At 41.8% G+C, this 15512-nt stretch overlaps 1 protein-coding gene across 1 annotated transcript in view; it reads left to right on the top strand.

The window, feature by feature from the left end:
- The window catches only part of SLC2A9 (solute carrier family 2 (facilitated glucose transporter), member 9), a 112042-nt gene that overhangs the window by 2546 nt on the left and 93984 nt on the right, over window positions 1-15512 (top strand). Inside the window, exons 2-3 of the mRNA XM_009880537.1 lie at window positions 3232-3330; window positions 10291-10451. Coding sequence (XP_009878839.1) covers window positions 3232-3330; window positions 10291-10451 — 260 coding nt within the window. The remainder of the gene's footprint in view (window positions 1-3231; window positions 3331-10290; window positions 10452-15512) is intronic.

Genomic DNA, 15512 nt, shown 5'->3' with positions numbered 1-15512 from the left:
GACGGGAGTGTCCCCGTCTCCCCCCGCCTCGGGGCCGGGGACGCACCTGCCCGCAGCGCTCGGCCGCCGTCGGTGGTGCTTTGACGGGCGCGGCCGTTCTCTCCGCCGGACACCGCTCGGGTACTCGCTCGGTGCCCTCCGCAAACCGCCGAGGGTCGGGGGTAAGGTGCTGCTGCAAACGGCCGGCTTCCCAGTATCAATAGAAAGCTATACCAGTATCTATTTAAGAGCATTAAAGCTTCCTTAGGTACACTTACAAGCGTGCGTTAACCTGAGGCGGGGTTTATAACTAACGAACCGCAATGCAATATCCTCAACTGTGTTTTGAAAACTGAAATGCAAGCCGGCATGCGTTTTGTTGTTGTTGTTTTTGTTTTTTTTTTTAACAAAACCCTCATAGTAGTAGGCTTATAGTAGCTGGCACAAATGCTACGCTGAAGGACGGGAGTTGGGAAAAGCATCTTTGGGAAGCACAGTGCCCTGGGATCCGTGATGTGACCGAAAACGCAGACTTTCACAAGTAGGCAGCTCTCGGGTATCTGGAGAGTTTTGCTGTGAACTGACATGCAACTTACCTGACTGAGCACTTATTGCTGTGGTGACGGTCACACCTACCTGCCCTTGCGCTGGCGGCAGCGACGCATGAGCACAGGGATGGCGGGGAAAGAACACCGAGGAGGGAGGTGTGGTCGCCTTCATGTTTCCCAGTCACCGTAAAACACATTGTTTGGTTTTTAGGTTTTTTTTTTTTTCCCCTTTTCTTTTGTTAGTGTTGCCATAGAGTTAATATTTTTCTGAGCAACAGTTTGAATTTTTTTTTTTTCTTTTGCGTTCTTGCTTCATTGTGCTTTCGTCTGTTATCTGGCGTTGCGGAAGCCTGAGCAAATATTTAAAATAGTATGTGAGGAGACAGGTCATGGAGAAGTTGAAGCTCACGTTCCAAGAACTGTAAAGCTCTGAATAGAGTAAGTCTGAGGTTTTCTGCAGCAAGCAGTATACTTGAAAAATTCTTGGTGTTGAAGCAGGCTCTAAACCCAACTGTTTGAAAATAAAGCGGATATTCTAATTTGGCAGGACTTCCGTGAGTTGTCCTGCATTATCTTCCACTTAGCTTCGTGTGCATCTAATTTGCATGTGCTGAAAGGTTTAAGCATTCACTGGTGTTTTTAATAAACGCTAGGCTATGCGGTCCAAATCGTTTTGTTTGCAGCATTTTTCTGATGGGTCTAACGCTGTTGGAGCAGAGCCCTTTAGCAGTATTGCATCAAGGTTACCACATAGCACTTGCCAACTCGCGCTTGGCATTTGTGAACCCACTGGGAGCACCCTGGTAGACCTCCAGGAATATTCTCCTCAGCGTTGTTAGATCAGGGCAGCAGCAGTCCCTGCTCTAATATATAGTGGAGAAATAATGGGCACCTAATATGAGGTGTTATCACCACAATCTAAATAAAGCCTCGTGTCAAAACTTCTACTTCTTGCTACCAAAGTAGTGGTGCACAGCTTTTGTGTGTGTGTGGCAGGTTCATTTTAAGAAGCTGGATAATAATAAGAAATTGCATTTGGCTTATGTAATTAACTCAACGGGATAGATTTCTTACATGGGGCTTTCCCCCCTCCCTGTGCGCTTCCTCCTGACTTGACTGAAAACAGGCTGGTTAATGAACTGTGTAATCTCTTAAAAAGTTCCCACATCATGTGGAAGAAGTTAAAAACGCTCGGCTGTCCCACAGGGCGTGTTTTGAGCCCTTAGGAGCGGCAGCTAGGCAGCGTGGCAGACCCCAGGCGCGCTGGGCTGGCCGCTGCGGTCCGTGCCCTGGCACCCGCGTATCTCATCCCTTCTTCACAGAACAAAGTGAGTCTGCGACAACAGCGTGGAAGCGCGAGCGCTGGCACGTGCTGACAGCTGTGGGGCATTCTCTTGCCCAGCCGTGTCTCCCCTGAGGCTGGTGGAGCTCGTTCCGGTGCATCGTCACTGCTGCTGTGCCACGTGCTGGCTGCGCACACCTAGTCCGTGCTCCAAATCTTCATTTTCCAAAGCGATCCTACAGCTTTGTGCAGATGACAAAACGTAGCGACTCTTTCACCTGTTGTGTGTGCTATAAGTGACGTAACTGAAGCTGAGTTTTATTAGGCCTGCGTAAGCTGGTCTTTCTCCTTTTGAAAGGATTGAGGCTTCAGTGGGTGATGAGGCTGGGCATAAACCGACAGTGAGCTGTGCCTGAAATTCTAGATTCTTAGCGGAGAGCTTTTTTTTTAAAAAAAAAATATTAAAAGCACGTTAAAAAGCCATCCACTTTAATGTATTCAGAAGTCAAGAAAGTTAAGTTGTCTTCTATGATCTACAAAATGACATTCACAACCAACCGGCCACCAAAACAATTTAATATTGCTTGGGAATGGCGATGGTCACTTCTGCCGCACTCTGTAATCCAGCGGGAGAACTGAGTGGTAGAAAGCAATACTGGAGAAGGTGGAAATCACCCTGAAATGCAAAATCTCTCAAATCAACTGAGTGAAAGTCCAGTATCTAAGCAGTGCTACCTTTTTTTTCAACAGCTGATGCCGTAGAAGAAGGTGGGCTAAAAACAGAATGAGGGGGACGGAGGGAGAAGAGCTGGGAAGGGGGAGTTACAGGTGTGTCGCTGGGGAAAAAGGGCAAATGGTGTCTCCACTGAAGTGTGTGTGTGTGGCAGTGAATTACTGTTGGAAGCTTGCATTTGGGTTACAAAACCTACTTTGTAGACGTAATTTTATCTTTTGGGGTCAGAGTTTCACTAATTCTTGTACTCCTGGGAGTGGCGGGCACACCATCTCTCAGGCTTTAACCAAAGTCAGATCTACCCACGGACCTGTTGCATCAAATATACGGCACTCCTTCCTTTGTTGCATTAATGCTATGTTGCCAACAGTTTCCTCTGCTGAGAGTGTGCTTCTCCAGCATTTTACTTTTTGGTCTGGGGACTGATGGGATGCTCGCAGCAAAAAATCTGTGAGCTTGAGAGAAGTTCAAATGTTCACTTATGCTTCGGTAAATGTTGACTGAGATGCTGTCACTTCAAATTTACTGTTCCTCGGACTGTAGCAAAGGGAAGTGTTTCAGGCCACTATTCTGCAGCGAGGAGATCTGCCTGCAGGAGCTGTGCAAGATAGCATAAGGAGTGTTTAAAACCTGAGTTACGTTAATTTAAATGATACTAATAATGGCTACATCTTCTCTTTGTTTTTCAGAATTGGTCTGGGAGTCTTATCGTAGCCTCTTTAACTGGTGCTTTTGGGTCGTCTTTTCTTTATGGTTACAATCTCTCAGTGGTGAACGCTCCTGCAGCGGTAAGTGACTGACAAAACTGGAATTTAATATCAGTAGAGGGCAGCCTTGTCCAGATAGTGTGCGCTCCTCAGCATCCTGCTTTTATAATCCTCCTGATGTAGTAGAAGAGGTTAAATCTTACATGGTAACTCACCTTTGCCTGAAAACTTCTTTCTGCCGTCCGTGAGGTTTTCACATAAATTCAGTAGCTGTCAGGAAACTAAACACTGTTTGTGAGGTGAGTGGGTGCACGTGGTTTGCTTCTCATTCTCCTCAAGCCCAGACTAACACTAAATCTTCTGGCACGCTTTCATGTGATAAGGTATTTTTAATAGTCTGTCTTTCTGACTAGTGAGTATTTGGTAGCTCTATGCACATGTTCAGCAACCTCTGTTCAGATTGTTCAGTTTTGGAGAGTTGTACAACACTTCCTTCCCACAGTACTGATCTTATAAATAATGCTTCTGGCTCTCCCTTAAATAATGGGCCTCTTCTGCATTTCATGGTGATACCTTGTTTGGTTCTGAATTCGAAAACGCTGTGTTGACCATGTGTTGGCTGCAACATATGGAATAGATTTGATGAATACAGTACTGTGAAATCAGTGTACAATATTTGGGGGGATTTCATTAAGATATCAGTTATCGCAAATGGAAATCTGAACGTTTTGTTTTTACACTGGCTCTCTAGAGATCCTCTTAATTCAGTCAAGCACAGCAGTAAGCAATTCAGTGGAATTGCAAGCAACACTGTTTTGAAAAAGTAGCTAGGAAATGTTGGTAACTAACTATTGAAATTCCATTTCAAAATAGTTCCTTTCCAAATCTAAGCTCCTTCTTTAATGGAAATCTCTTATTAAAATGTGTGGCTAGGTTTCCACCTAAACAGGTTGGCCAGATCACCTTAAAGATGGATGCAATATTTATGCAAATAATGAAAGAATAATTTTTTTTTTTTCAGCTATGTTTCATGTGTGTAGTTTATTTGGTAAACTGACAACCCAAAGGGCTAAGAAGAGACTCACCCTGTAGGAAGTTTTAACTGCCCCCTTCCTAACTTCTGGGAATTTTCCTGAAGTACCTGGTACTTTTGGTACCAATAAGGTACGGCTGGACAAACTGGATATTAGTTCTAGCATGACATGTCTAGGCATCACTTCACCTTGCAGTCACCAGAAGATAAACATGGCTAAGAAGAACTCGGCAGTAAGCTGAGATTCTGTGAGCAATGGTATTGATTGTCCTGATGGCGGACATCCTTCCTGCACTGCCTTGGTACTGTCGACAGAGCAGTGAGAATAATCCAATTTCTAACCCTCTAAGCACCATTTAAAAACTGGGCTGTCTTGGTAATCAGGGTTCTCCTGTCACTTTCTGCAGGAGTAAAGGAAAGAAAGAATGATAGGATGTGCTGTTTGGCAATACTCAGACACTTAGGTTCAAACTATGTGATAAATCATGGTGGTGACCAGAGTGTGGGTGGGGAGGTTGAAGGTGCAACCGTACCGCGGCAAATGCCTGAATTTCAGATGTCATGGTTAGTTACGCTTCCAGGATTGTCCATTTTTGCTTGAAATCTTTACTGTTGCTTTTGGACTGGAAGCGGGCACTGTGCTGGTGATGGTTTTCGTCAAAGTGTTGACACGTATGCGTGAAGTCTCCCTTTTTCCAGCATCAGTGTTTGAGAACTTCGAGTATTAACATGAATAAGGCAGACATTAGCTAGGGCTAAGGAGTAGTCGTACTGACAAGGAATACATAGCTGTGTAGTTCAAAACCAAAATACCTGTGTGGCTTCTGGTCTTCTTTCTAGCCCTGAGGAGTAATCTGTGTCATCTGTTTGCCTAGGACAGGCCACCTTCCTGTCCCTGTCCCTGTCACCACAGTCACCAGGTTGAAGGGAAGAGTCTGGGCTGTGCTGGTAGCCGTGGTGGGGAGGAGCGAGCCGTACCAAGGCTGTGCTTCTGGCAGCGCAAGAAAAGGAACCTTTGCTGCATCTGTTTCCCCCCCTATGTCACCACATCAGCCTGCTGCAAGGTGACCCGTTGGGAATATTGATGTGAGGTGACTGAGGAAAACCAAAGGGGAGCAGCTTTTAGCTGTAGCTAAACAGCACTCTTACAAGAGGTTATAGTGGGAGTGCAGTAATTCTGGAAAGATGTAGGCTGACTTTCATTTATAAAATCGGTAGAACAAATAACTTGTTCTGGTGACTTGCATCTTACAGCCTACATTCTGTGAGCATCTCTCTGTAGGATGTTGGATATCTTCTGCTTCAGATTTACTTCAGTATAATTCCTTTTGATGTTTGAAGTCCTCCAACCTTAGAGAAGGACTGTGTGATGCTTTAAGCAGTGTTGAAAAAAATGCTCAGTAATGATTGTTGACTAAGACATGGGATGTTTCCAGGATCCAGGAACTGAACACGTCAGCACGATGACTGAGCTTGAGGGGGAATGTTCATTTAAGACTGATGCATTGAAGAACTCTTTGTAAATTCTTGTGTACATTTCCTTTTGGTGCTGCAATTTGTGCCAACTCATCAAACTGCAGGGGAATACCCCTGCGGTTCTCACCGGTGAACCTTACTGCAGGTCACCTCATAAAGTAGAGACAGTCCCACTTCCCTCTTTGTTGCAAGGGGGGAATAAACTGCACCAGCTCTGCTCAGAGCAGAGATTGCTTCCCGCTCAGTCCCCTGCCTGTCAGTGGGAAAGAGCAGTGGCCAGTCGCAGGTGTGCTTCCCCCGGCACGCAGTGCTTGACCACACAAGAAACCCAGAATTAGATGTCTCTATGGGGTTGTTCAAAGAGTTACCAGAAATTATTAAAAACACATGGGAGCATTTAGCAGTAGGAAGACAAATGCTTTAATTGAATGCAAGCCGAATCTGTCTTTTTCTGAGCTGAATTTTTACATTCATTCGACGGACTGGTTGTGGGCAAGGTCTGTAGAACAATCAAGTGCTTTGTGCTCCGTGCGGGAAGCGAAGTCTCTGCTACTTACTGCCTCGCAGCCTTTGCCTCCTTCCCGCGGGCGGCTGCAGCTCTGCGTTCCTTTTAGAGCTGATATGGGGAAAGTGAGCCTCTTGCAAAAATGTATATAGCCTGCTGTGTCAGCCGGGTGGGTGGTTGTCACTGTGCGTGAGTCACTCTCCTCACTATGGGTAAGGTCATTTTTCTTCTCTAAAGACCAGCTCGTCTCTTCCTTTGATGTAAGTTATTTACAGTTAAAGAGACAAGGGAAATATTGCCTTTAAATTTAAATTATATCCCCTCTATTTATATCTGTATATAAATATATATCCCTTACATTTCCCACCCTAGCACTGCTACCTTAATGACCTGAAGCAGCAGAATACGAGGTACTGCTATCAGTCAGCTACCATTCCTTACAGGCTTTGGTTAGGGGCTATTTTTTTTTAATACAGGTTTACACCATTAGCATTGTTCAGGCAACTGATTAAAATCCCAAAGGAGCCTTTCCACAGAACCCAATGGATTCAAATCCGGTGGATTTGTAGGATCAGATTTGTTTCATGTGCAACTCCTCAAAACCTGTATGTGTTATTAGCCTCCCGTTTATTGGCAATGGGAATCCAGGCACAGGTGATGTACGTGCCAACATGTTTGTCTGTTACTAATAAGTGTAGTAGTTTGTACTTTCTTTTGACTGTTTGCAATTATTTGATGTCTCCTTGTAGATAACAAAGCTATGCTGAGAAAATTAGTCATAACACAAGGGGAGGATAATTTGCATACTATTTTTAGCCATTATCATTAGCAAGAAATGCTAATGGTGTTCTAAAAATGTTTTCTCTTTGTATTCTTTACTATCAGAAATGAACTTCAAATAAACAAGATATCTGAATCTAAATATAATCTGAATATTGGTGTTAAAGAGATAAGATGTATTACTTGGTTTAATGGCAGATTCATTTGGAAGTTTGCTGTGAGATTCTTCTAAATGGACCAAGCACCAAATTGACTTTTTTCTCTCTTTTTTTTATTGTTTTTTGTATAGAAACACTTAAGTAAGGATGGGAGAAATATCCCTGTCCTCCTTTTAATTCAGGGCACAAGAGACCTACTAGAAACTTGATAGAAGGAAGACAGTGAGTGGTATGTTCTACCCCCACCTTTCTTAGGTACTTTGCTGCCGGAGAGGTGGTGTTTCAAACTAAATGAAGTCCTCAAATCGAATAGTCCACGTGTCCAAGGCTGGAATACCTAAAGTTTGAAATTCCTAGTTTGAACAGGGAAAATCTGTTAGGCTTGTCTTGCCAAGTGCTGCCCCAGGATAATATAGTACCTATGACAGGAGGAAATCTGAGAAGAAACTGGAGAAAAGGAGCAAGATTAAACTTTGTGATACTGTAGAGCTTGCTGGGGAGCTGTAACGCAGGATAAGCGAGGGCATTACACAAGCGTGCTGTGCCCTTCTGTGGTGGTGACCGCCTGGTCACTATCCTCGCCAGAGCATCAGGCACCATGGTGGCATCGGAGCTTTGCTTGATTTCGAAACAGGAACAGCGTAAAAATGAGGAAGCTTGACTAAAAGGTAAAGGTAAATAGGCAATGTCTCTGTAAACGATACAGAGACTATGTAAAAATGTCATACTGGAGCTATGACATATTTACCTTTCAGAAAGAAGCTTTGGTGTAATTAAACATCAGAGAAGGGAAGTTGTTAGAAGGCATCCTTCAAAAACCTGTGGTTGTGCTCGTGTGAGGAAAGCAGAAAAAGAATATGAAATCTGGCACATTGAAGGCTAAAAGAGTGAGCCAGTGCTGGAGTTTGGGTACCTTCAGCAGACACAAAAAGTGCCCAGACAGAGGGGTTCGGGATATAAAGCTGATGGATGAAGCTGAAAAGGGGTGTTCAGAAAATACAAGGACAGAACAAGAAACCTGAATTAATGTTTTGAATTGGAAAAGTCTGGGGAGGTCCCACGCTGGAACCTTCTTTATAGGGGATGTATTGGAGAAGCTGAAATGTCAGTACAGATATGGAATAAAATTAGTGGTAATTTTGTGTCAGGTTGCAAAAATACCTTCACATTTCTTCAAGACTGAAAAAATAACTCAAATTAGAGGCTTCATATAATAGTTCAGCTTCTTTTTAAATAGCCTCAGTAACAGAGAGACTGAGGGGGTTAATGTGACTTAAGGGAAAAGGTAGTTTTTAGGAGGAATACTTGGAACATTCATGCTAAGAATTAGTCATATGTACCTGACAAACGAACAGAAACTGTAGTAGAAAAGTAAGAATTTGGGGAAGAGCTGGCATGGCTTTTGCAAAGGAGAACTCCAGAGTTCTCCAGAGATTCAAGAGGCACTTGGAGTTTCAAAAGATATCCTGGAAGGGCCCTTGTGGAAGGTTCTTAAGGAAATTAAGCTGCCATGGGAGAAAATCTTAGGTCTGGGGATAGCTGAAGAGTTAGAAGATAGGTCTCAGGTTTTAATCTCTTCGGAGAACCAGCTAGTCTGGCAGATAGATTCATATCAGGGTCTTAGGTGTCTGATTTTGTGTTTGATATATCTTTCATTACTGAAAAGAAATTGCTTGCCTTGTTTAGCAACCTGAACTTTGTTTGAAAAGCAGCTTATGTAAATTTGAAGGGGAGAAGTTATGACATACAATACTGGCCCTTTGGAAGAAATAGACTAGTGGAAGGCACTTAATTCTGAGCAAATCTGAGATCTGCATTCTGGGACTGAAATACAAAATAGGGATGATAAATGTTGTTTCATGGCGAGCACAGTATAGGGTTTTGCCAAAAGGATTCCTACTTCTATAACTTCTAAAGCATCTTTAAAAATTTTCCTAAGGAAAATTCCTAAGGAATTTGCTAAGTTATATGTGAACTTGCACACACGTACCCAAACCTATCAACGTAGGATTTTTGGTGCTGTGTCCTTTAAGCCAGGTCCAACTCTTCTCTTGATGTCAGTCATGTTACCATCTGGCAGGAATTGGTTGCAACTCCCTTCCTCTTTGTTACCTTTGCTTTTCTGCCAATTCACCAACTTCTTCAAGACATTTTCACCTCTACCTGCTACTGAAGCCTCCTTTGCTGCCTCCTTTGCTCCCTTTCCTTCCAGGTTATTGGCACTATAGATCCATGACAAAGCAGTAAAACTATTCGCTCTTAACGCAAGACTCTGATTAATGATCATTGGCTAACGGTAGTTAGCATTTAAGAATTTGTGTGTGTTCTTTTTTTTAAGAAGTCATGGCAAATGCTAGGCAGTGCAGGTTTGTTTTGTTTTTTTTTTGGCTTGTCCAAAAACCTGCTATGCTAGGATGTGATACGTCACCTGCCTGAAGTTACAAATATGCATGTGAACAGTGAGCGGAGCTCAGCTGACGTGCAGTACCTTGCCAAGCACAGGTAGCATGATTTTATGGGGTCTCCCTCCTTAGAGATACTGAAAAAACCCCCCAGGTGCGGTCCTGCGCAGGTGGCTGTAGGTGGCCTTGGTGGAGCACGGGGGTTGGACAAGATGGCCTCCAGGTACCCTTCCAACCTCAACCATTCTGTGATTCTGTGGCTGAGCCCTTAGCCCCAGTTTGGGCCAAAATGTTTATATATGCATACACAGTAAGGCTAAAACAAACTGTTGTTAATGTTGTACCGGCAACCTAAATGGTAACATCCTTGCTTTATAGGAGTTTCTCTTTTATAAGCCTCTTCTACATTCATGTCTACCTGTGGGGTTTTTTTTACCTACCTTATTTATGACTGGCATGTAGTTAAACGCGTGCATGCTTTGACTGGTTCCGTTAGTCTCTAGTGCAATTACATCTAGAAGTGAGGCCCCATTTTTCAGAGGAAGGAGATAGAAGAGCAAGAGTGATTCCTGCAAGCAACCTACTGGGTTTTTTAAATTCTGTTTCTCTCAGTTGTGTTCTTAAAGTGTGATTTTTTTTTATTTTTTTTTTTTGCATGCTGTTTTATTATTATGTATTTTCTTCCAGTATATCAAGAAGTTTTACAATGAAACTTGGGAAAGAAGATATGGTTTCTCGGTGGATGAAAGCACACTGACTCTCCTCTGGTCCATAACTGTTTCTATTTTTGCCATTGGTGGACTTGTGGGTGCCATTATTGTTACCCCAATTGTGAAGTTCTTTGGACGGTAAGTGTATTGGAAAACTTGTATTTTCTAAAGCTTTTTCTCGCTTAGTCTCTCTAAAAGGCTAAAAGAACCCTCTTCACCAGAGTGCAAATTTAAACATCATCAAATTATGAAAGCTCATTTATAAGAGTTCTGAATTTCCAAGAGTAAAATTAGTACCTTTCTCTCTGGCCTTACTGTGTGTGTATCATTTGAGTCACAGAAGCCATTTGATCTGAACAGGCAGTAGGTTGAGCTGTCGAGGAGGTTGAATTGTCAAGAATGCAAAAGGAAAATACCATAAAATAGGAAAGATTTCACAAAGGATTGGCAGATTCTTGTTTAACGGGTCTGCTGAGTATCTTACTGTACACAAATAAAGCTATCAACATGTCTCATATGTTGTTATGCGGTAATAAAAATTTGCTTTTTTTTCTTTTTCTTCCTTGGGTCAACTTAAAATACAGTTTGAAGAACTAAACTAGGGTGAAGTTCACGTTTGGTCTTCCCCAAGCTTGAGGATGCTTTTTCTGCTCTATGCAATGCAGTATTTGACCAAGTCTTGACCGTAGGGAGTATGAGTATTTTAGGAATGTTTGTGCTGGTGTGTGTTTGCATTTTTGCTTCAGGTACTAATTAGATATTTCTGTCAAATTTTTGTTTCATATAGTCTTCCAAAGAGAATTTTAAAACTAATTTGTAATTTACCTATATTTAGAAGGGCATGGGAAAAAACAGCCGTTACAGCATTCATCTTACCTGCTCATTTGGGTTTTCCTCAATTGTAAATTCTGTGTAATTCGTTAATTTTTGCTCAGTTAAATCACTGGAGAAGGTCGTCATCACGGAGGCTTAAATATGTGTCCACTTCCACTGTTACTACTTTTCTGTTCTACATTTTGATTATTTCCATCACTTTAGATTGTACTCTCCTAGGCCTGTCTGTCATTCTTCCAACTCTACCACATCCCGTTTTTCACCTCAAAGAGTATGTTTTCAGGCTCTTCAATTTCATGCTTGCAGCAAGTCAGTATTCTCTGCTCTGTAAATCAATTATCCGTTCTTCATTACTTTGTTCTGTCCCTTCACTTCACCATTTGATTCTCCATTCTTAAATATTTTCCATAGTCACATTGTTGTTTTTTTTTACGTTTGCAATGCAGTCTTCTGCCAAATCATCAATTTGGGTTTTCCACACTTCTTAAATATATAAAACTATTCCCAACTCAGACCGATTAATTCCCACAATTGTCACTGAGTCTTCTTTACTTTATTAAAAGTGAAGTAAAAAATGGGCTTGAATTTTTGGTGAAGTGTAGAACAGCTTTGTGTGCAGGTTTGATCTCAGTCATATATATACCACTCTGATGGAAGCAGATCATATTTCCAGGGCAGAGCTTTACATCTTGCAGACTCTGCCCCTGTTTATTATGTTTATCCCAGTTATACTGTGCAAACAGCTCTCTTACAAGTATGGTGGAGGAGCACTTGATTAGAGATGGGGAGGGATTGCGTCTCTCGGGGACGCTGGATAAAGGCTGCCCATCAAAGTGCGGTTCTTGAGTTTGCTGTTCCCGCTGCAGTGTGTTTGTCTGGTTTAGGAAACCAGACTGACATATCGGTACGGTAATTGAGGAGTGCGTTACAAAATGTTGGCAGAATGATAAAATACTTCACTGTTAAATGGTTCAAGTGTAGGTTGGAGGGTTGTGTGTACGATGAGGCAGAGCTCCATTTACACTGACACAAAATAATGAACTAAGGGGGATCAAAAGCATTAGTCAGAAATAATGTATGACTTTAAAAAGAGCACTCTTGAATCATATTGCTGTAAGGTTAATAACATAATTTTCAAATTACCAGATTCCTAGGCCTTACTTACTTCAAGAGAGATGTAGACTAATTTTTTCAAAGGGAGTCTTCACCCACTTAAGCCTAAGTCCCATGTTCAAATGTGGCTTTGGCGCTTCATAATTTATATTCTTTTCTACTGAAGAGCAGCTGCTGTTGCATATCCTGAGCAGCCAGAGCGATGTGCTCAGTAGATTCCTTAGGTCACTGCTAGAGAGGCATTTGCAGGAGGGGGCCAAGGTCTTCCCTTAAGCACAGTGAACCATTTTCAGCGTGAAGCGATTAAGGGCATTTATTTGGATTATTTTAGTAATGCTACCACTTCGCTATTCTGAAGTCATCTACTGTAGTTGAAATGGTGATACAGTATTCATTCGGTTACTGGCTTTTATTTAAACACCCAGTTGAAAGAACACACATCTTTTTATTTAAACACCTAGTTTCCTTGCTGTACTTTTTCTATAAGGCATAATATTTGCTCCTGAATGGAGTTTCTAGAGTCTTTCTTATTACTGAATTTTGAGACAACAATTCATTTTTGATGAAACTTTAATTCTATCACTTTCCTAGTTGGGAATTTTAGACAAATAGATTATTAATTCAAATCCCTAATTAAAGTTATTACAGCTGTGGAGGGCACGTAGTCACTAGGATTCTGTTCTGGCCTCATGACAGCAAATGACAACCTTGAAATTACAAGAGATTAATCACATGACATTTTTGCAAAAAAACCCAAGGACATTTCTGAAGAAGAGATTCTCAAATGTTTTCAATATACAAAATAACCTTAAAAAGGCAGAAAAAAATCCTTAAAGCTTACCTCTATGTCTAGCTGATGGGTGAACTGTCTGTCTCAGCTGGGCTGCTTATAGAAGCTGATTTCGACTGAGCAAATGGCTCTTCTCTTAGGACTACTTCAGGCTGAGTACAGGATTGGAAGTTACATTCCTGCAGCAGTACGGGTAGTCAGAGAGAAACGGTTTTGGCACTAAGTTGCAAAACTTACTGTTTGGCTTAGGATGTAGCTGCTAGTGACAAATGCTCTGTGCTCAATCAGAAGTTTTTGAAAGCATCTTCCTTTTGAAATGCACAAATGCTTTATTTCTTTTGGCTGGAGAGAATTCTGAAATATTTGAATGGAAGGAACAAAACCCTTCATATCTAAATGAATGCTAGTTGAGTATTTTTAGTGCAGCAGAACCGTGTGGGGCTCTGGACTGGAACTTGAGTCCAGGTTTCCTATCCCAGGTCTGGCACCATTTTGCCTATTAGCTTTAGGCTGAGTCCATTTCGCTATCTATTCCTCTGTTTACCCAGTTAGAGCATTATATTATATATTTCTGTATAAGGCTCAGCAAGACTGAAAAATGAAATGTGCTATGTGAGAAATAGGTATGATATTTATACTTCAATAGGTTTCATGTACCATTTGGGCAACTGCTTCATCAGTTTGTGATTTGGGATGTGAGAGAAATGATTAGGCTGAGCACGGTTATCTGACAAGATTGGTTGGACTTTCCCAAGGGAAAGTGTTTGCTGCAGTGCTTTATGATGTGTGGCATCTTTATATCGCTTATATTAGAGCTATACAAGCAGTGGCTTGTTGGAGTTTTTTGATTTGTTTCTTTTTCCTATGCCTTGTTGCTAAGGTAATACAGTTTTGGCCTACGTGACCAGGAAAGCATAGGGTTCTTTTTGATGATTGTAGCAATTTTGAATATAGTATGACCTAACTGGAAGTAAACTCAGGACAGTATGGGGAGTTTGGAGGGTTTTGCTGTATTTTTCTTTCTTAGGAGCTGTGATGAGAAGTTGTTCCCCCTGTTTATGTTTGTGGTGGCTTAGCCCCAGCTGGCAGCCGAGCACCCACCCAGCTGCTCGCCACTGCCCACCTCCCAAGAGGGATGGGGTAACTGGGGAGAAATAGGATGAACAGGAGTGAGAAGACCCAAGGGTCAATAAAGAAGGGGAAAACACTTACCAATTACCAAAACAGGCTCAACTTGGGGAATTTCACTTAATTTATTACCAATTAGCATAAATATTTAATTACTGATCAGGTATTGGGAAACAAGACAAATGTGAAAACACCTTTCCTCCCACTTTCCCAGGCTGAACATCACTCCAGGCTCCTCTCCTCCCCCTTGGTACCGTGGCAGGTCACGCTCCAGTCCCTTCAGCGAGGAAACAGGCGGTGCAGGGGGTCAAGGCACAATGCGCAGCAACTCCCCTCTGCCGCTCCTTCCTTCTCACTCTTCTCCTATGCTCCAGCGTGGGTCCTCCATGGGCCACAGTCCCTTTGGGGACGTACCTGCCGAGTCTCTTCCACTGACCTTGTCACTCCCTCGTTCCATCTCCTCACAGAAGCCACCCCTGCAGCCCCTCCACTTCCAAAACTTTGCCACAGCCACCCAGCATAGTTATTTCATTACCAAAAATTTACATGCTTTATATAGTAATGCTCTAAACAGTTCATTACTTTCTTGTTTTCGTTTTTTTTTCCAGTCTGGCAAAGACAAAATCCTTTGGTTAGTTAAGCGGTGCTTTTCTATTCTTTGCCGCATAGAATAAGGGGTCACTGGCCAGCTTTTTCTAAAAACGTACACATTTTGTAGGTTTTGTTTAGATTAAAGAAGAAGAAAGTAATAACTTCAGATGAATGTATAGCATTTGTTTGACCTGAATGAACATTTTGTTTCCATTTCTGGCATTATTTATATCACTTTAGCCCTCTCAAATTATATACTTTTGAAAAATCTGTTTCAAGTGGTAAAGTCATCACACTTGACAGCTATGTTATATAAACATGTACTTTAAAGGAGCTGTATCTCATTGTTTGATCTTCAAATAATGTTGTTCATTCAAACAATGTTCAAAAAACCACTCAAAAGCAGGAAAAGTGTTTAAAAATACTTGCTATCAAAAATGTATTGATCTGTAGTAACAAGTAACTGGTTCAATGGGTGATATATATATTTCGAGTTGGTACCTATGTGTTGAGAAGAATGAGGACCACTGGATCAGTTTGTTACCTGCTTTGGAAAAGAAAAGGATAGACAGCCTTTCTGGTCAGTGATCTTCTTTTGCATGGAAATTACAATATATAGAGATTGAAAATCCCTTGAAAATACTTGCAAATTTAATACCACTTCAGTTTTTTAATAAAATTGGTATATTTTCAGCCTGTGCCATTTACTGTCAAAGTTAATAGAATCCTCATAATTTACATCA

Source organism: Charadrius vociferus, unplaced genomic scaffold, assembly GCF_000708025.1.
Source record: "Charadrius vociferus isolate BGI_N301 unplaced genomic scaffold, ASM70802v2 scaffold603, whole genome shotgun sequence".
NCBI classification, from domain to species: Eukaryota; Metazoa; Chordata; class Aves; order Charadriiformes; family Charadriidae; genus Charadrius; species Charadrius vociferus.
The sequence above is the reverse complement of the archived record's forward strand: the minus strand, read 5'-3'. Positions and strand labels throughout refer to the sequence as shown.